Raw genomic sequence first — 22,645 nt, 5'->3', positions numbered from 1 at the left:
TATCTTGACATCAACCAGTGTATATTTTTCGTTTTCTTTTTTAGTTGGCCTTCTAAATGGTATGTATTAATACAATTAAAGTCCAAGCTTTTCTTTGCCTTTTTTTTTTTTTTGAGAAAAGTTGCTTTAATTGAGATTATTGTTGTTTAGGCTTGTGAGTTTTATGATACATAAGACAAGCAGGAGTCTTCTGGTGTGATATTGGCCTGCTTGGACATGAAGCTCTAGGTCCTTACGTCCATCTGAGAAGCCTGACATTATTTTGGGGATCTCTTGTCAGTTTCCTTGGTGTTTTATTAAATCTCTCCAGGCACTAGTAAATGAACACATTTAGGATCAAGACAAAGTACATATTGATTTGAAAAAAGTGTTCTTTCAAAGAAGCATATTGGGGTGGAGAATGGAGTGTTTGTATTTAATTTAGGCTAAGAATAGAAGGGACTAAATCTTCATGTAATATTTTCCCTACTCTGTGTACATCTCAAATGGTATGCAGTTGACAAAAATCATTAGAATACAAAAGTGACCTTTTTAAAACTATTAATAAGCTGAGATCTGGGTTTTTAACATTTATTCAGCTCAAAACTAATTCTAAAAAAGGAATTACAGAACATGGATCTTGAGTGATTCACTTAACCATCCTGAAGAATGTACCATGATGTATCACGGCCAAGAGCCTGAATATTCAGCATAAGAATAATTGAAATTCATTAGTGAAACCTGAAGGATTTCTGTCGATACATGGGTGAAGAATGTAGACATACTGTTCAAATAAGAGGAGAACACAAATAATAAGTAGAGTTGAGGAAACAATAATCACATTAAAGGAATCTGTCATTAATATATACTCCATTGAGGAAATACGAATATTGATACTGATAATGCCATTTGTTGGGGAGATCGTGAAGAAACTGCTCTGGGTCTGCCTTGCTGAAGCTTTGTGCATTAGAGCAATCCTTGTTAAAAAGCAATAAATTGGGGTGCTTGGGTGGCTCAGTTGGCTAAGTGTCTGACTCTTGATTTTGGCTGTGCTCATGATGTCAGGGTGGTTGAGATGGAGTCCAGCTGTCAGGCTCTGTGCTGGGTGTGGAGCCTGCATAAGATTCTCTCCCTTTCTCTTTAAAAGAAAAAAAAAATAAAGGCAGTAAATCAGCTCTCAGGAACCATTAACATGTTTTATTCCCTGAATAATTCCTTTCTTGAGAATTTACCTTAAAGAAATGAGTCCACACAAGAAGAAAGTCATATACATGGAGAAATTTATTACTTATAAACCAAAAGCATTAAAAACAGTTTAAACATCCAAGAATAGAGAATGGTAAATGAGCTGCACTTTTGCTTAGGAAAATGTTTATATGTTATTAAGTGAAAAAAGAAGAATCCTGACTAAAAATATGTGCGTTTTTACCACAGGTAAATATTGTATTTGTGAAAACAGTTCTGCTGGAGTGGGGTATGCAGGTAGTTTCAGTGTTTTTAAAAACAAAAAGGCCTTTTTAATTTTGTTTGTGTTTTCAAAATACAATACAAGCACACCAAACCAAAGTTCAAAGGGATAAAAGGGAGGTGGGGCCATAATTAATAAGTTATAATACCAGAAAAAAAAATCAGTCTGTATTTTTGTAACTTGAAGATAAACCATTTTATTTTCAATTGTTCTCCTTTTCCATAGGACCTCAGAAACGAGAAGAGTTATGATCTTCATTCACAAGAGGATAGGAAATTACACCTTTTGAAAAACATTTTTTATATTAAATGCTAGTTTTTTCTGATCTGTCTTTACAACTGCTGATAAACTGGCTGGGCAGGTGTGCCATGCCTTTTGATTCTGAGCATTTGATTTTGACTTCTGCACACCAGTGGGCTCTGGATCTTTGGAGTTAAGGCTCTATTGGATTTGTACCTCAAAGGAAGACAAGTGGCTGATCTTTTGAGACTCTGTAAAGAGCAATCTTCTAACCAGAAGGGAAAATGGCAAAGGCAACTGGAAGAAAATGAGTCCTGTGGTGCCCACACCCAAGAGCACACACATGCTGTACTGCCACAGGAAGCCAACCAGCCAGAGCCGCCATGTTCTTCCTTACCTCAGTTTACTGGCAGTGGAGCTCAGTCTGCAGCCTGCGCTGTGGTGGCAGAAGCTTCTGTGTGGCAGAAGCCTTGTCCAAGGTCCACACACCTTGAGGTTGATGCCAGTGCGCTCCTGTGTCCTTTTGTTCTCTTCCCCAGCATTAGGTTCATTGTCGAATTGAAACCTAACCAACAATCATGTGTCTTCAGGGTTGCTCGTGGCAAATTAATTTGGGGACAGGATGGGGTGGGTTGGCGTGAGGGTAGGGGAAATATCAGGAGTAGGAGGACTCTGAGGTGTTGGGGGGGGGTTGGTGAGGAAGACAGAAATTGGCCATTCTCTTTTATAAACCATTAGTACCATGTGACTAATTTGGAATGAAAACATGATTCTTATTCCTCATCCAACCCCAGTAAACTTTTTAGGTAATTGTTTTGTAAACAATTTTTGTATTTGTGAAAGTCTCTGCTTTTTCTTCCCACTTTCTAAAAAAAAGTCTGTTATTGATTTCCTTACTGGATACAGCCATAGTGAGCCCCTCTGGAGATCCCATCTCGCAGGGCTCGGGGCTCCCTCAGGAAGGTCATCGCATCATCCATCCCTCTGCTCCTGGGGAAGGGGGGTGGTTCCTCTCTCAGAGCCAGGCAAAGTTGGCTTTGACTTCTCTCTGCGAAGGACTCCCAGAGCTGAGAACAGGAGAGATGTTGAGTGTGTAATTCATGTTTCTCTGTACACTGTTCTATATTCCTTTCAGTTTATTGCTGCAGGTTGCCTTGGGTTTGCCAAAATTGCCGGTGCACCACCTGTTCTGACTGCAGGTAATCATGTCTTGAAGCAGCATTAACCCTTTAGTCACTGCTTTTAGTGTCTTTACTTTAGCAGCCCAGGACGGCCCTTCTGGAGTAGCCTCTCCTGGTGAGTAGGCAATGTGGGGAGGCACCCAGGGAGTCTTCTGGCATGTTGTTGGCCTGCACGAGCGTGAGGCTCTAGGTCCTTCCCTCCATCTGCCCAGGCTGCAGGGTATAGCAGCAAGAGCACTCCCATGGACTGTACCTCCTTCTAGTGCTAACTGTTTTTGTCTCTAATATTTTGCCTGCTTTTTAAAAATGTGAGGAGCGGCTGCAGATGGATAGCTGAATCCTCACTCTTCCACACCAGGGAACATTGATTTGCAGTCTTTTTTAAAAATCAGAGTCTTATGACAAATATTAAATAATTAATTTTTTCCGTATTCACATAAGCAAATGTTAGCTTAGGAGTCGGTCTGAAGGAGCTTTTCAGTTTGCTTTTATAATTAAATTAAAAATTGGAAAGAGGGGAGCCCAAAAGATTTTTAGGTAAATTGATCCAAGACTGAAAGGTCCCACAAAATCATTGCTGTTGACAAAGGCTATAGCTTGCATCCCCCTGCCCTGCTGCTCACCTGGTCAGAGTAGCTGAAGGGATAAAATCAATGAGAGCAAAAAACATTTGTTCAGCTTCATCTTAGGTTTAATTAAGCCTTCAGAGGCCAAGGCGTCTGCTTCTGTCGCTTCAGTCTACACTATAAACAGAATTGTTCATTTTCTCTGAGTTTATTTTCTGGGAGATTGAGCAAGAAGTACTAAAGTCATTGGGGTATGCTTTTTAAATGCTGGTTCCCTTGGAACATGGAACAGGCCACCTTTCTTCATGTCTTTTCACCAAGTGTCTTATGCATATTCCATGTGAGGAGGGTACAGTGTGAAATCTGTTCTCTGTAGTATGTGTGTCCTCACTGCCCTTATCCATCACCACCCTAAACACAAGTCTTACCAGTAGTTGAATCTACGTAAGACCAAGTTTGCTTCTGAAGTAGTCTAGGGCCTTCCTTCCTTCTCTTGGTTCATGTGTCATCAGCATCTTTCAGGATGAACCTCTAATGCCCTAGGAAATGATAATACCACTAAAATTTGGTCTTGGTCAGCTTTGTCTGTGTCTCTACTGTGTGAAAGCAAATTGTGACCGAAAAGATAGATCTTTTTTTTCTTTCCCAGTAAGCAAGATGGTTTTTAACCATCATTTATTTATATGTAATGGAGTTTTTTTTCTTTCATCATGCCGTAATGGAAAATTTTCTTTCTGAATCAGTGCTAGAGTGATGTAAAGTAATGTGACATGTCAGAGTGACATGCAACAGTGTGAGTTTTATGTTCTATGAACAGTGGTGTTTGAAATCAAAACTCATGCACACAGCCTGCTGCCGGAGCTGTGGGGACATGCCTATGTTTGTTTTAAAATTGTGCTCAATACTTACCATACTGAGAATGATGACACATTAGTTTCCCATAAGGTTGATAAAGTGTGGAATCTCAAAATGTGGCATTTCAAATGGAAACATACAGATGTTTGCCTACTTACTACACACATATGCCTCATGGTAGGCCCGTGTGTTGTGTCAACTCAGCTCATGGGAGAGCAAAGATTATTAAGAAATCATTTCCAGGAATGGAACTTAATGAATTCTCCTGTCCTCAAGTCCTCATATTATGAACCGTGTTGAGGCTCTGCTTGACTGGACAACTTTTGTCTGGTTGCAGGGACTCAGTCCCTGAATGAAGGGGAGAAAGCTAGGGGTGGCATTGCAGTTTTCAGAAGAGACTGGCCCAAGTAATAGGAAGGAAACCCCAGTTTCCTTTAGCTGGGAGTTATACTTGAAGGACACTGTCATTTGGAATAAGTCAGACACTGCCCTCCTAGCAATGAGTAAAATTATTCCCCTTACCCACATCTACCCTAGGAGTAAATTTGGGTACTTAAAAGCAGTCCTTTTCTAAAATTGCCATGAGCGATTAAAAGAAATAATTCAACTCAAGAGTTACAAGGGAATTTCTAGTGCATTTTTTGGAATACAGTGTTAGTGCTGTGGCATCAAATTTCATGGAAATGGAAATGTTTTGGTAAAGTCACTTAATGGAAACTGTTTGTTGGCAACAACAAAGGGAAGGTGCATTGTGTGCGAAGTTATTTAAATATCTATCCCATTGTGTAATTTTAATAATTTTTAAGTATTTGCTTTTATGGGGATATTTTTGTGGGATGATAAGAGTTAAAAATAGCTATTGTGTCTGGTTTGGTGGGATGACATTTTTTACTTCACGTTTCCCCTGCCTTGATGCAGTGGGGGAAGATCTCAATCATGACTTTGGTAATTACCTGATTGAATTCAAGCTAATTAGACTTCATTAACTCAGGCTGTAATTGATATTTCAAACTCTCTGGAGGATACAATTTCTCTTTCATTTGGTATTTGGTCTCTTGATCTAATACAGAAATGACAGTTTTGGGTAGCAGTGAGTCAGTGCATGGAGTAGTGGATCTCTCCTCTTCAGGGTGCCATTGAGTGCTGACAGTTTTTAAAAAGAAACCACAAAATCAGCTTCAAGCAGGTGCATGCTCCCCAAAAGTACCACATTAAGTTTAAACTCCCTGATAATGATTTTGCAAGCAAGAGGCTATCTCCTGAGTCTTAAATTACCTAGTAACACAGAGGCCAAATATGGAAGATTTAAGAAGAAACAAGTTAGGGTAGAGCTAAGACCATCCCACCTGTAATTTATGCATTGCCTTACTTGTCACCACTTAGATTTCCAGAGAAGGGGCATAATTCCTCTTCAAAATAAAAGTAGCAAAATCTAAGTTCAACAATTTGAGAAAAAGATTATCAGGTACCATGTTTTCCAACCAGTTATCCTTGGTAATAACAAGGTAAACAATAGAAAAATGAAAAATGTTAGCATTTTTAAAGAAAACTGTGTATTAGAAAACCTTCTTTATAACTATTCTCTTTTATTGTAATCCTGTTCCGTCAAATGCAACATAGGTCCAGGTGCTGCCCCTTGCTTGGGAACAAGCACTGGGGCTCTAAATATATGCAGAGCCCTCTGCACCTGAGGTGAACTGAGAATGAATTTCCTGGTACTGTAATGAAAATAAGGTCTGCTCAACACAATAAACTTTTCCTTGTCTTCTTTATCTGGTCAGTCATTCAGCTTTTATGTTTAGGAAGGACATAATCATTAGAGCTCAAAGTTCTCCCCTTTCATCGGACAGAAGAAGCAGGCCTAGACAGGAAGGAGAGCTTTACCTGAATGTCTCCTCTGGTGTTGGAGCTGGGTCCAGTTGCTGCCAATTCTCTGGGTTCTCACAATAGCACCCATGCCTCTTCAAGGTCTCCAGTCTTGGGGAACTGCCACAGGTGGGGTCTTGTAGGCAAGCCACCCTAGGAAGGCTAACTGTAATGAGAAGGATGGCATAGAATTTGAACATTTTGCACATTCTTTGAACTCCTGCTCTGGGGCTAGACTTGAAGATACGGTTCTTGACAGTCAGATGCTCCCTGGACACTGCAAGCTAGTGTAATGAGTGCTCTTGTTGAGGTGGAGGTCAGGGAGTGGGACCTGGTGGCTGTGACAAGGCAACAGAGGGCACCTGAGGTGGAAGAGAGGAGGGATTTATTTGGTGGTCAGGAAAGCTACAGATGACACTTAAATTGAATCCTGAAGAATAAGTAGGAGTTATCCATGTAGGATGTGGGAGGTGGGATAGAGGGAGGAGCAGGAGCTAGTGTGTCTCATTTAGAGAGCTGCAAGTGAACCTAGAGTTATAGCCAGGAGAGAAGTTCTGAGGCAGGGATCTGAGTTTGATCCCAAGGCCACAAGAAAGCCCAAGTGGTTTTTAACTGGGTACCAACATGAAATTGGCTTTTTCTTGTAATGAATTTTTTATTTGCAAATAGCACATATAGACCGAAGTACACAAAGACATCTTGATAGATTTTCAAGGTGAAGACTTCCGTAACCATTACTGAGATAAATAAAAGAAAGTTGGATTTTATTTTAAATAACAAACATCTTACTACCATCTAGCTTCCTGTAATGGCAAGAGTGTCTTGTATCAGACAAACCCTCCTATTGATAATTATACACATTTTAGAAATGCACTGGAAAGTGAGGAAAGTGACCAAGACAGGCAAAAACTAGAGGGGACTCTATTCACTGAAAGAAGAGTAACACATTAGATAAGATCCACATTTAAGTGACTATTTCTTTTGTGGCCCACAGAGAATAAAACAAAAAGTGTCAATCTCATGAAGCTGAGGAGCCAAGTCAGAATTCAGGGCTGTTGGAGCAGCTTGGAAATCGAAGGGGGAAATCCCAGAAAGGAGGAAATTATAGTGCCTTGAGTTTGCCTGACTCCCCTCAAATCCTCGGCTGACTCTTAAATTATGCATGAACTGGGTAGGATTCTAGGGAGCCCAACAGAGAGCAACAACTGGAATGCTGGAAAAGCTCAGCTGAGATATCAGCAGATGTCTGGGGCTGGGGAGGGAAAGTTTGGAATTTATGTCCCACCAAGTTAAGAGATGTAGTAAATATTTGGGGCTTTTCATTGAAAACCTTGTAGGTCATGCCTTAAGATGAGAACCACAGCTCAGGTCTAGGCCCTAGGACTTAAGGACAGAACTAAAACAGACCCACTCTAATAAAACCTAAAATCAAGCCTTCAAAGAATCAAGGTGATCTGCTAGTGACAACTGCCTACTAAACCAAACTCAGTAATTCAGCATGTCTACAACACATCCAGTATGTCCAGTATACAATTACAAATCAGGAGACATAAGAAGAAACAGGAACGTATGACACATAACCAAGAAAACAAAAACAGACCCACAAATAAGCAAGATGTTAACATTATTTGAATAAGAATTAAAAAAATAAATACCTTAAAGAATCTATAGAAAAGGGTAAATACAAAGGATGAAGATGTGGGGAATTTTAGAAGAGACCCACAATTAAAAAAATTAATTTCACAGAAGGGCTTAAATGATTAAACTGCAGGGGTGCCTGGGTGGCTCAACCAGTTGTGTCTGACTTGATTTTGGCTCAGGTTAGTCTCAGAGTTGTGAGAGCGAGCCCCATGTCAGGCTCTGCGATTGGCATGGAACCTGCTTAAGATTCTCTCCCTCTCCTTCTGCCCCACCCCACTCTCACTCCTTCCCTCCCTCTCAAAAAAAAAAAAAAAAAAAAAAAGTCTGTAAAAGATTAAACACTGCAAAAGAAAGGATCAGTGAACTTAAAGACAGGTTAATAGGAATTAGCCAAATTGGAGAGCAAAGAGGGAAAAAAAAGATAAGTGAACAGAATTGTAGTAACCTGTGAGGTAATAGTAAACAATATAACAAATATGCTAAGTGGAGTCCTAGATGAATAAGGGAAAATATTCAGAGGAAAAAAAACATGGAAAAAAATTGGGAGAAATAATGGCAAACTTTTTTCAAAATGTGATTAAAAATATCAACTCATGGATCCAAGAAACTCAGTGACCCCCTGTAATGTAGTTTCTTAAAAATTCTCTCTATACCTAGTTTTGTGGTCCTGGCTACGGACCAGCAAGTTATCTTAAGCATCCAATTAAGTTCACACCCTCAACCACTTTACTGGTTGGTCATGCACACTCTGGGCCACTATACACCCACCCTAATCACCCAAGGCCAGGTACCAGACAGGCCAGCGACAACTCCTATGCTCCAGAGCCCACTGGAATTCTTCAAATAAGCTAGTCCTAATCCTTTCCCTTCCTTGCCCATTCATTCCTGAGGAAACCACAATAAAGATTCTTGCCCACAGGTCTTACCTTGCCTTTTTCCTCAAGACCAACCTTAGTGTTTCCCCTGAGTAATCTTGTATGGTGTGAACTGTGAACATTGCAAAACTGTGACACTCTTCAGGTTTCTAACTCTATGTCACCCCACCCTCCCAAAAGCAGGATAAATATAAAGGCCAAACCTTTGGCACATCTTAGTCAAATGCTGAAAACCAGAGATAAAATCTTTTAAAAGTTGCCAGGAAAACAAGACACATGATACACAAGAACAATAATAAGAATGATAGCTGACTTTTCAACAGGAAAAAAAGAACAGATGACAGTGAAATAACATTTTTAAAGTGCTGAAAGAAGGAAAAGCTGTTTTAACATTCTATGTGTGGGAGAAGTGTTCTTCGAAAATGAAAATGAAATATAATCATTTCAGAGTAACTGAATGCAAAAAGAATTCATTCCCAATAGATCTGGACTATAAAAAATGGTAAAGTTTCCTCAGACTAAAAGGGAAATGATGCCAGACAGAAATGCAGATCCACAGGAAAGAATGAAGAGCACTGGAAATAGTAAATATGTGGGTAAATATACTATTTTTTCTTTAAGAGACTATTGATTGCTTAAAGTAAAAATGATACCTGTAATAATAATACCTACATATATGTAGAAGTAAAATATATGACAATTTCACAAAAGGTGGGAGTTATAAGATTCTTACTTGGTAAGAATCTATGCGAATTGGTATGACAGTAATGCAAGATAAACTGATAAGCTGAGGGAGCATATTGTTTTCCTTAGAGTACACTAAAAAAAAAAAAAAACCAACAACAACAAACAACACAGTTATAGCACCTCCCCCCCCTGATGGAGATAGAATGCAATGCTTAAAATTTTTTAATTAAAAAAAAATGTGAAAATCAAACCAATAGAGGCAGGAAAGGAGGAGCAAAGGAACAAATACAAAGGAGATAAATACTAAACAAATAGCCAAATAGTCTTTAAACTGAAAAAAATCAAGATTTGCATTTTTTGTTAATAGTCTTAACTACTCTAAATAAAAGGCTGGGATTTTTAAATTGTGTTTTAAGAATAATTTATAAGGGATAAAAATAAATAAATAGATAGGTTGACAATAAGAAATATACCACACAAATATAAGAAAACTGGTGTGCCTGTGTTAATATAAGACAAAAATGAACCTCAAGACAAGTATTACCAGAGGATAAGGAAGGACATTCTATAATGATAAAAGTCAATCGAGAAGCCATTAACAATCCTAAATATGTATGTACCTATTGACATTACTTTAAAATGTATTTGGGGTCAGTCACCCCACTGAGTCAACGACTCAACTGGAGAAGCTATTAGAATAAACTATTTTGGAACTTTGGAACACATTTGGGCACTTACAACAACCAGAGTAGTGCTTCATGAAGAGGCTTCTGAACTTTTGTGAGTGGCATGCACGAACCAACTACCACTCCCTGTTTTTTGGGCACAACTTTGACTATGGGAACAGGAGCCAGTGTAGGCAGAGGTGATCTTGTCCTCAAAAGAGTTGGCTTTGTGCATTTGAGCTGGTCTGGTGATGCCCGAGGAACTGGCACAGATACTTGCATCAGTTTTGGCCCCCAGTATAAGTGGCTTATCCTGGTGTCATCTATCTGAAAATTGAGAGACAGGGCCTCTTTTTTTCCTTGTTGGAGATAGACATTTAAGGAAATTGTTCTTGGTCACTGCTTGACTACAGAGATAATGAGGCAGAAACCTCTGGGACCACACACAACAAGGAATGCATACTTTGCAAAAAATAGTTTGGGAAAGTCACAAACAGATGGCTTCACCCTCAAAAAGCAAAAACCACCAATCCTTGAGGACTTGGAGAATCAGATTTCCAAAGTAGGCATATTATAATACCCAGAATGTCCATTTCTTTAAAAAGAAAAGTTAAAAACATACAAGGAAATAGGAAAATATGGTCAATCACAGGGGGAAATAATTGACAGAAATTCTCCTTGAAAAAGCCCATGCAATGGAATTATTAAAGACATTGAGTCAACTGATTTATTATGCTCAATGAACTAAATGAAGCCATGGACAGAGAACTAATGGAAATTAGGGAAATGCCATAAGAACAAAATGAAAATATATTTTAAAAAGATAGAAATTTAAAAAAGGAACCAAATCCTGGAGCTCAAAAGTACACTAAGTGACATGAAACATTCACTGAAAGTATTCAAAGGCACATATGAACAGGCAGGAAAAAAGGATCAAAGAATTAAAGACTAAGAGAGTTGAAATTATTCAGTCTGGGGAGCTGAAAGAAAAAGGAAGAATCTGGGGGACCAATGTGACCCTATCAAGTGTACCAATATATGCATCATAGGAGTCCTAGAAGGAGAAGAATGTGCAGAAAAAATATTTGAGGAAATGATGGTCAAAAACTTCCCAAATCTGTCGAAGGACATGAATCTACACATCCAAGAAGCTTAATAAACTCAAAGCAAGATAAATTCAGAGATCCATACCAAGACATATAGTCGAATTGTTGAAACCAAAGACAGAATTTTGAAAGCTGCAAGAAAGAAACAACGAATCAAGTACGAGTTCAACGAATCAAGTCAAATTCTTGCCAGAAACCATGGAAACCAGAAGGCAGAGAGATGACATCTGTGTCCTTAAAAAAACACAAAATTCTCAATGAAGGATTCTATACCTGACAAAGCTATCTTTGAAGAATGAAAGAGAAATTAAGATACTTCTAGATAAACAAAAGCTGTGAGAGTTCATTAATAGTAGACCTGCCTTATGAGAAATGCTAATGGGAATATTTCAGGCTGAAATGAAGATGCTAGACAGTAGCTCAAAGCCATAAGAAAAAGCACTGGTAAATGTAACTACATAGATAAATATGAAAAATGAGTGTCATTTACTTTTAGTTTATAGCTCACCTTTTTTTCCTATATGATTAAAAAGGCAAATACATAAAATAATAGTTGAAAATTTATATTGATGAGCACAAATTGTATAAGGATATAATTGGCAAAATAATAGGGGAGGGACAGAATGTATACTCTTGAAACTGAGTTGTTATTATTCAAACTAAGTTGCTATATAAGTTTAACGTGGTAATTGTAATACCCAACATAACTACTAAGGAAATAATTTTTTTTAATTTAAATTTTACTTAACATACAGTGCAATTCGTTTCTGGAGTAGAATTAGGTGATTCATCACTTACATACAACAGCCAGTGCTCATCACATCACAAGTGCCCTTTTTAATACCCATCACCCATCTAGCCTATCCCCCACCCACCTCCCTTCATCAGCCCTATGTTTGTTCTCTATCCTTAAGAGTCTCTTATGGTTTGTTTCCCTCTCTCTTTTTCCCTGATCCTGTATGTTCATCTGTTTTCTTTCTTAAATTCCACATATGAGTGAGATCATATATGGTATTTGTCTTTCTCTGACAGACTTATTTGGTAAGCACAATACACTCTAGCTCCATCCATGTGGTTCAAATGGCAATATTTCATTTTTTTTTGATGTTTGAGTAACATTCCGTTGTATATATGTACCATATTAACTTTGTCCATTCATTAGTTGATTGAGATTCGGGCTGTCTCCATAGTTGGCTATTGTTGATAATGCTGCTATAAAATTGGGGTGCATGTACCACCTCAAATCTGAATTTTTGTATCCTTTGGGTAAATACCTAGTAGTGCAATTGCTGGATCATGGGGTAGTTCTATTTTTAACTTTTTGAGGAACCTCCACACTGTTCTCCAGAGTAGCTGCACCAGTTTGCATTTCCACCAACAGTGCAAGAGGGGTTCCCCTTTCTCTACATCCTTACCAACACCTGTTGTGTCTTGTGTCATTAATTTTAGCCATTCTGACAGGTGTGAGGCAATATCTAATCATGGTTTTGGTTTGTATTTCCCTGATGATGAGTGATGTTGAGCATGTTTTCATGTGTCTGTTAGCCATCTGGATGTCTTCCTTGGAAAAGTGTCTATTCATGTCTTCTGCCCATTTCTTAACTGGATTATTTGTTTTTTGGGTGTTGAGTTCAATAAGTTCTTAATAGATTTTGGATACTAACTTGTTATCAGATAGGTCATTTGCAAATATCTTCTATTCTGTAGTCTGCTTTTAGTTTTGTTGATTATTTCCTTTGCTTTGCAGAAGGTTTGTATCTTGATGAAGTCCCAATAGTTCATTTTTTGCTTTTGTTTCCCTTGACTCTGGTGACATGTCTAATAAGTTGCTATAGCCAAGGTCAGAGATTGCTGCCTGTGTTCTCCTCTAGGATTTTGATGGATTCTGTCTCACATTTAAGTCTTTCATCCATTTTGAATTTGTTTTTTTATATGGTGTAAGAAAGTGGTCCAGTTTCATTCTTCTGCCTGTTGCTGTCCAGTTTTCCCAACACCATTTGTGGAAAAGACTGTCTTTTTTTCCATTGGGTATTCTTTCCTGCTTTGTTGAAGGTTAGTAGACCATATAGTTGTGGGCCCATTTCTGGGTTTTCTATTCTGTTCCATTTATCTATGTGTCTGTTTTTGTGCTAATACCATACTGTCTTGATGAGTACAGCTTTGTAATATAGCTTGAAGTCTGGAATGGTAATGCCTCCAGTTTAGTTTTTCTTCTTCTTTTTTATTATGTTATGTTAGTCACCATACAGTACATCATTAGTTTTTGATGTAGTGTTCCATGATTCATTGTTTGCATGTAACACCCAGTGCTCCATGCAATACATGCGCTCCTTAATACCCATCACCAGGCTAACCCATCCCTCCCTTCCCCTCGGAAACCCTCAGTTTGTTTTCCAGAGTCCATAGTCTCTCGTGGTTCATTCCCCCTTCTGTTCACCCCCCTTCATTCTTCCCTTCCTTCTCTTACCAATCTCCCTGTTATTTCTTATGTTCCATAAATGAGTGAAACCATATGATAATTGTCTTTCTCTGTTTGACTTATTTCACTTAGCATAATCTCCTCCAGTCCTGTCCATGTTGCTGCAGATGTTGGGTAATCATTCTTTCTGATGGCTGAGTAATATTCCATTGTATATATGGACCACATCTTCTTTATCCATTCATCTGTTGAAGAGCATCTCGGCTCCTTCCACAATTTAGCTATTATGGACAATGCTGCTATGAACATTGGGGTGCATATGGCCTTTCTCTTCACTACGTCTGTATCTTTGGGGTAAATACCCAGTAGTGCAATGGCTGGGTCATAGGGTAGCTCTATTTTTAACTTTCTGAGGGACCTCCACACTGTTTTCCAAAGTGGCTGTACCAACTTGCATTCCCACCAAAAGTGTAAGAGGGTTCCCCTTTCTCCACATCCTCTCCAACATTTGTTGTTTCTTGCCTTGTCCATTTTTGCCATTCTACCTGGTGTAAGGTGGTATCTCAAGGTGGTTTTGATTTGAATTTCCCTGATGACTAATGATTTTGAACATTTTTTCATGTGTCTGTTAGCCATTTGTATGTCTTCATTGGAAAAGTGTCTGTTCATATCTTCTGCCCATTTTTTGATTTGATTATTTGTTTCCCGTGTATTGAGTTTGAGAAGTTCTTTATAGGTCTTGGATACAAGCCTTTTATCTGTAGTTTCATTTACAAATATCTTCTCCCATTCTGTGGGTTGCCTCTTTGTTTTGATGACTGTTTCCTTGGCTGTTCAGAAACTTTGTATCTTGATGAAGTCCCACAAGTTCATTTTTTCTTTTGTTTCTCTTGCCTTTGGAGACATGTCATGAAAGAAGTTGCTGTGGCTGTTGTCGAAGAGGTTACAGCCTGTTTTTCTTTTTTCAGAATTGCTTTGGCTATTTGGGGTCTTTTGTGGTTCCATACAAATGTTAGGATTGTTTGTTCTACCTGTGAAAAATGCTGGTGGTATTTTGATAGGAATTGCATTAAATGTGTAGATTGCTTTGGATTGCGTAGACATTTTAACAATGTTTATTCTTCCAGTCAATGAGCATGGAAAGCTTTTCCATTTCTTTGTGTCCTCTTCAATTTCTTTCATAAGTGTTCTATAGTTTTCAGAGTACAGATCTTTACCTCTTTAGTTAGGTTTATTCCTAGGTATCTTGTTTTTGGTGCAATTGCAAATGGGATTGACTCCTTGATTTCTTTTTCTGCTGCTTCTTTTTGCTTTTCTTTCTGCTTATTGGTATATAGAAATGGAACAGACTTCTGCATATTGATTTTATATTCTAGCAATTTTTTGGTGGAGTATTTCTGGTTTTCTACATAGTGTATCACATCATCTGCAAACAGTGAAAGTCTGACTTCTTCCTTGCTGATTTAGATGCCTTTTATTTCTTTTTGTTGTCTGATTACTTAGGCTAAGACTTCCAGTACTATGTTAAATAGTAATGGTGAGAGTGGACATCGTTGTCTTGTTCCTGGCCATAGGGTAAATACTCTCAGTTTTTCCCCATTGATGTTAGCTATTGGTCTTTTGTATATGGCCTTTATGATGTTGAAATATGTTCCATCTATTCCTATTTTGTTGAGTGTTTTAATCAAGAAAAGTTGCAGTATATGTTCAAATGCTTTTTCTGCATCTATTGACAGGATCATATGGTTCTTATCATTTCTTTTATTAATGTGCTGTGTCACATTGATTCGTGAATGTTGAACCACCCCTGCAGCCCAGGAATAAATCCCACTTGATTGTGGTGAATAATTCTTTTAATGTACTGTTGAATTCGATTTGCGGTATTTTATTGAGAATTTTGGCATCTGTGTTCATCCGGGATATTGCCTGTTATTCTCTTTTACTGGGGTATTTGGTTTTGGAATTGAGGTAATACTGGCATAGTAAGAGTTTGGATATTTTCTTTCCATTTCTATTTTTTGAAACAGTTTGAGAAGAACAGATATTAGCTCTTCTTTAAATGTCTAGTAGAATTCCCCTGGGAAGCCATTTGGCCCTGAACTTTTGTTTGTTGGGAGATTTTTGATTACTGATTCAATTTCTTTGCTGGTTATGGGTCTGTTCAAATTTTCTATTTATTCCTGTTTCAGTTTTGGTAGTTTGTAAGTTTCTAGGAATTTGCCCATTTCTTCCATGTTGCCGAGTTTGTTGAGATATAATTTTTCATAGTATTATTTCTCTTTGTGTGGTGTTGGTTTTGATCTCTCCTCTTTCATTCATGATTTAATCTATTTGGGTCCTTTCTCTTTTCTTTTTGATAAGTCTGGCTGGGGTTTATCAATTTTATTAATTCTTTTGAAGAACCATCTCTTAGTTTCATTAATCCATTCGACTGCTTTTTTCCCCCCATTTATTTATCATTTATTTCTGCTCTAATCTTTATTATTTCCCTTCTGCTGGCTTTAGGCTTTATTTGCTGTTCCTTTTCTAGCTCCTTTAGGTGTAAGTTTAGGTTGTGTATTTGAGATTTCTTGTTTCTTGAAGTGGACTTGTATTGCAATATACTTCCCTCTTAGGGCTGCCTTTACTGCATCCCGAAGGTTTTAGACTGTCGTGTTTTAATTTTCATTTGCTTCCACATATTTTTTATTTCTTCTTTGAATTTGAGGTCTTTGCAAAATAATTTGTGTGTGTGTGTGTGTGTGTGTGTGTGTGTGTGTGTGTGTGTGTGGTTGACTTCAAATTTCATAGCATTGTAGTCTGAAAATATGCACGGTATGATCTTGACCTTTTTGTACTTGTTGAGGGCTGATTTGTGACCCAGTGTGATCTTTCCTGGAGAATGTTCCATGTGCACTTGAAAAGAATGTGTATTCTCTTGCTTTAGGATGAAATGTTCTGAATATATCTATTAAGTCCATCTGGTCCAGTGTGTAATTCAAAGCCCATGTTTCCTTGTTGATTTTCTGCTGAGATGATCTGTCCATTGCTGTAAGTGGGGTGTTGGAGTCCCCTACTGTTATTGTACTATTAACAATGAATTTCTTTATGTTTATTATTAATTGATTTATGTATTTGCTTGTTCCCAAGGTCTTCTTGATGGATAGACCCCTTAATTATGATATAATGCCCTTCTTCATCTCTTTTTACAGTCTTTGTTTCAAAATCTAGTTTGTCTGATATAAGTATGGCTACTCCAGCTTTCTTTTGATGTCCATTAGCATGATAGATATTTCTTGACCCCTCTCACTTTTAATCTGTAGGTATCTTTGGCTCTAAAATGAGTCTCTTGTAGGCAGGATATTAGATGGACCTTGTTTTGTTGTTGTTGTTGTTTTTAATCCATTCTGATACCCTGTGTCTTTTGATTGGAGCATTTAGTCCATTTACATTCAGAGTGATCATTGAAAGATGAATTTCATGCCATTGTGTTACTTTTAGAGTTAGTGTTTCTGGTGTTGTTCTCTGATCCTTTCTAGTCTTTTTTGCTTTTGGCCTTTTATTCTCTACTCAAAGAGTTCCCCTTAAAATTCCTTGCAAGGCTGGTTTAGGGGTCACGAACTCCTTTAGTTTTGTTTCTCTGGAAAACTCTCGATCTCTCTTTCTATTCTGAACAACAGCATTGTTGGATAAAGAATTCTTGGCTGGATATTTTCCCCATGCAGCACATTGATTATTTCCTGCCACTTTCTTCTGGCCTGCCAAGTTTCTGTGGAGAGGTCTGCTGTGAATCTGATTTCTCTTCCCCTGTAGGTTAAGGACTCCCCCAACCCCCTTGCTGCTTTCAGGATTCTTTCCTTGTATGTGTAATTTGTGAATTTGACCGTGATATGCCTTTACAGTGGTAGGCTTTTGTTGAATTTAAAGGAAGTTCTCTGTGCTTCTCGGATTTTGATGTCTGTGTCTTTTCCCAAATTAGGGATGTTTTCAGCTATAATTTCTTCAAAAAACCTTCTGCCCCTTTTTCTCTCTTTCATCTTCTGGGACTCCTATAATACAAATGTTATTACATTTTTAATAAGTCACTAAGTTCCCTAAGTCTACCTTCATGATCTATTATCTTTCTTTCCCTTTTATTTTCAGCTTCATTATTTTTCATAATTTTAACTTCTATGTCACTGATTCATTCTTCTATTTCATCCATCCTCATTTTTATGGCCTCCATTTGTGTTTGCATCTTGGTTACAGCATTTTTAATTTCAGCCTGACTAGATTTTAGTTCTTTTATCTCTGCATTAAGGGGTTCTCTAGTGTCTTCTATGCTTTCTTCAAGCCCAGCTAGTATCCATATAATCATTATTTTAAATTCTAGTTCAGACATTTAAGTTATATATGTATTGATTAAATCTCTGGCCATGAGTTCTACTTGCTGTTCTTTGTTTTGGGGTGAATTTCTCCATCTCATCATTTTGCCCAGAAAAGAAAAGAATAAAGAGAAAGCAAGCAAACAAACAATAAAAACCAAAAAAATAAAGAACCCCTCCCCCAAACCAAAAGAACTAGATCCTGGGTGTGTTTTGTTTTGGTCTGCTTGTTAAAAGAATCTAGCTCCCAAAACAAAAAAAAGAAAAAGAAAAAAAAAACCCACAAAATAAATTAAAAAAAAAGAAAATAAACAGAAAAATAAAAAAATAAAAATATATGTAAAATTAAAAAAATAATAAGAAGTAAAACAAGGAACTGAAAAAAATAAAAAAAACAAATGAAAATTAATAATAAAAAATAAAGAATAAACATAAAAAGGAAGCTAGATCCTATTTTCCCTAGAGCTGGAGCTTTGCAGCACTCTATGATCAGTAGACTTTGTGCATGGGAGTTGTTTGGCCTGGTTTTCTGGGGGAGGGGCCTGCTGCACTGATTCTCAGGCTGACTTGTTAGAAATGTTTCTCAAGGGTGCAGGGGGTTGGGGATTGGTGCAAGTGCACCAACCTCCCCTAGGTGGAGCTGTTTTGGTCCCTGAAGGCTTTCAGCACTGATGGGTGTGATGAAAATGGCAGCACCCCACTCTCCAGCCCCAGAGCTGAAAGTTTGCGCCCCTTACTCTTCAATGAGCCTCAATGGAAGAGCAATCAATCACCCTTCTTGTGTCCCTAGTTTCCATCTGAACCTTGCATTCACCCTGCCTGTGTCCAACTTTTTTTAACTCAGGTATGTGACTGAGTTTCAAAACTCCAAATTTTAGGGACACCCGGCGTAGACCCATGGTGTTCCTCTGAGGGAGAGGTCTCACGGTGTTTTTGCTGTTTGCCTGATGATCCCAGGAAAGAGTCACATAACCATGTAGCAGTTTGCAGTTTATGGCAAAACAGGGCAGAAAGCCAGCACCGAAACCCGCTGTTCTCAGCCGGCTTCCCCACTTCTATGCCTGAGAACAATGTAGCACATTGACAGCTCCCATTCTTCTTGCAACCAAGGGGATCCTCAGTCCACCCTGTCACTCCTGGGATTCCTCCCCTCTTCAATACCTGGGTACCTTTAAGCCAGGCATATCCCCCATGGTAGCAGACTTCTAAAAGTTCAGATTTGGGGGTTGCCTGTAATAAAACTAGATATCAATAATCGAAGAAAACTGGAAATTTCACAGTAATAAAATTCACAAAATTTGACATACTCTTAACCAACGGGTCAAAAAAAATCACAAGTAAAAGTTTTAAAAACCTTGAGATGGATAAAATGAAAATACAACATTCCAAAGCTTATGGGATGCGAAGCTAAGATGGAAATTTTTAGCAGTAAATACATTAGAAAGGAAAAATATCTTAAGTTAATAACTTAACGGTAAATCTTAGAGAACAAGAAAAAAGAAGAGCAAACTAAACTCAAAGAAGCAGAAGAAAGGAAATAAAGAAGGGACACCTGGGTGACTCAGTTGGTTAAGCATCTGCCTTCAGCTTAGATCATGATCCCGGGGTCCTCAGATCGAACCCTGCATTGGGCTCTCTGCTCAGCAGGAAGCTTGCTTCTCCCTTTTTCTAAGCTGCTCCACCTGCTTGTCATGCTCTCTCTCTCTCTCTGTCTGTCAAATAAGTAAATAAAATCTTATAGAGAGGAAGGAAATAAATACAGATTAGAGTGGAGATACATGAGTTAGAGAGTAGAAAAACAATAGAGAAAATCAATGATGCCAAAAGTTTTTTTTTTGATATTGACAAAATTGACAAACCCTTAGATTGGGGGGGAGGGAGGGGGAGGGAGTGGGAGGGAGGAAGGAAGGGATGAAGGGAGAGAGAGAGAGAGAGAGACTTAATCAAAATCAGAAATGAAGTAGATGGAGAAGGGAGAGAAGAAGGGGGGAGGGGGAGAGAAAGAAAGAGAGAGGGAAAGGGAGAGAAAGAGAAAGGAAGAGAAAAAAGAGGAGGGGAGGAAGGGCAAGAGGAGGGAAGGAGGAAAGGGAAGATAGGAGAGGGAGAGGGAGGGAGGACAGGGAAAGTGGGAGAGAGAGAGGGAGGGAGAGAGAGACTTAATCAAAATCAGAAATGAAGTGGGGACATTACTACTGAAATAACAAATAAAGTGGGGGGGCGCTTGGGCATCTGGGTGGCTCAGTCAGTTAAGTGTCTGCCTTCAGCTCAGGTCACGATCTCAGGGTCCTCGGATCCAGACCTGCATCAGGCTCTCTGATCAGTGGGGAGTCTGCTTTTCCCTTTCCCTCTGTCCCTCCACTCCTCCCCTGCTCTTGCTTGCTCTCTATCTCAAATAAGTAAATAATCTTTAAAAAACAGAAATAAAAACAAATAAAGTGGGTTATAAGAAAATACTATGAACAATTGTATGTCAGCAGTTGAATAACCAAGATTAAAAGGAAAATTTTTTTAATAAACACACAAATTACCAACAGTGACTCAAGAAAAAGTAGAAAATTAGACTAGACATATAACAAGGAGGAGATTGAATCAGTAACCATTAACCTCCCAACAAAGAAAAGCCTAGGACCAGATGGCTTGACTGGTGGGTGAATTCTACCAAATATTTAAGATGAATTAAAACCAATCCTCGAACTTTTCCCCAAGAAATGAAGTAGGGGGGGAACCCTTCCTATCTCATTCTATGAGGCTAGCATTGCCCTGAAACCAGTGTGAGACAAAGACACCACAAGGAAACTACAGGCCAATATCCCTTATGAATATAGATGCAACCATCCCCACAAAATACTACCAATGGAATTCTAGTATATAAAGGATTATACAACATGAGCAAGTGGGATTTATCCCCAGGGCAGGTGTGAATTTTCAATGTATGAAAATTATTCATTGTTATATACCACATGAAGGAAAAATACCTAATGATCTCAACTGATTCCAAAAAACCTCAAAACATTTGATAATATCCAACTCCCTTTCATAATAAAAAACACTCAACTAGGAATAGATGGAAATGCTCTTTATGTGACAAAGACCACATGTGAAAAACCCACAGCTAATATCATACTCACTTGTGAAAGTCTGAATATGTTTCTCCTAAGATCAGGAGCAAGATGAAGATGTCCACTTAGTCACTATTCACCATAGTGCTGCCAGAGCCATTAGGAAAGAAAAAAAATAACAGTTACCAAATTGGAAAAGAGGAGGTAGTTATCTTTGTTTGCAGACAACACGATATGTAGAAAAGCCCTAAGGAATCCACAAAAAAGGTTGAATTTAGCAATGTTGTAGGATACAGAGTTGACACACACAAATCAGTTGTATTTCTATACACTAGGAATAAACAATCCAAAAAGGAAATTAAGAAAACCATTCCACATAATATAATAAAAAATAGAATAAAAAACCCCTAAATGTATGATCATCATCACTTTTGGTTTTGGCTTTGAAACCTGATCTCAAGAGACTTTTAATAACAATAAAAGTTGGCTGGCAACCAAAAAAAAAAAAAACCATTCCATTTACATAGCATCAAAAAAATAAAATTCTTAGGAATTAACTTACCAAGGGGGAGAAATACTGTACACAGAAAACCAAAAGACATTGCTAAAAGAAATTAAAGACGACCTAAATAAATGGAACGACATATCACATTTGTGGATTAGAAGTCTTGATAATGTTAAAATGACAGTACTTCCCAAATTTATCTACAGATTTAAAACAATCATTATCAAAATTCCACTGGCATTTTCTGCAGAAATCAAAAAACTTACCCTAAAATTCATATGGAATTTCAAGGGACTCTGGATAGCCAAAGCTATCTTGATAAAGAAGAACAAAGTTGGGGGACTCACACTTTCCAAATTTGAAACTTACTGTAAAGCTACAGTAGTCAAAATAGTGTGGCACCAGCATAAGAATAGAGGTATAGATGGACGGAATAGAAGAGAGATCCTAGAAATAAACCCTCACATTTATGATGAATTGATTTTTAAAAATTTATTTATTTGTCAGAGAGAGAGAGAGAGGGAGACCACAAGCAGATGAACTGATTTTTGAGAAGTGCCAAGACAATTTAAGGGGGTAAAGGCAACATTTTTAGAAATGGTGCTGAGACAACTATATAGCCACATGCAAAAGAATGAAGCTCAACTCTACTGAGTGATTGTTTCTTAATTACGACACCAAAAGCACAGATAACAAAAGAAAAAAAATTGGACTTCATCAAAATTTTTAAAGTTGTGCATCAAGAGAGTGAAAAGACAAGCCACAGAACAGAAATAATATTTGTAAATTATATATCTGATAAGGGATTAATATCCAGAATATATAGAGACTCGTACAATTTAACAGAAAAAAAAAGCGAACAAAAATCCACTCAATTATAAATGGGCAAGATACTTGAATAGATATTTTTCCAAAGGAGATATACAAATTGCTAATAAGCAAATGAACATATCCTCAAATATACTAATTAATCATTAGGAAAATGCAAATCAAAACCTCAATTTAAGTCTCCAACCGTAATTATGTAGTAATCTATGTACCTACTTTCAGTTCTGTCAATTATTGTCCCATGTATTTTTGTGGTAAAAAATATATATCATAAAATTTACCATTTTAACCATTTTTAAGTGTAAAATTAAGTGGCATTAAGTACAATCCATCACCATTACTCATCTCCAGAACTTTTCATC

General features: G+C 37.8%; 1 protein-coding gene across 3 annotated transcripts in view; it reads left to right on the top strand.

The window, feature by feature from the left end:
* UGGT1 (UDP-glucose glycoprotein glucosyltransferase 1) overlaps nucleotides 1-6,061 on the top strand; it is a 130,771-nt gene extending 124,710 nt beyond the window's left edge. For all 3 annotated transcript variants that reach the window (XM_045777738.2, XM_045777737.2, XM_045777736.2), the window contains one exon: nucleotides 1,673-6,061. In XM_045777738.2, coding sequence (XP_045633694.1) covers nucleotides 1,673-1,698 — 26 coding nt within the window. In that variant the 3' untranslated portion in view covers nucleotides 1,699-6,061. The remainder of the gene's footprint in view (nucleotides 1-1,672) is intronic.
* The last annotated feature ends 16,584 nt before the right edge of the window (nucleotides 6,062-22,645 follow it).

Source organism: Ursus americanus, chromosome 1 (genome assembly GCF_024610735.1).
Source record: "Ursus americanus isolate L20-20 chromosome 1, mUrsAme1.1.p, whole genome shotgun sequence".
In the NCBI taxonomy this organism is placed as follows: Eukaryota; Metazoa; Chordata; class Mammalia; order Carnivora; family Ursidae; genus Ursus; species Ursus americanus.
This window is presented reverse-complemented; position numbering and strand designations above follow the sequence as displayed.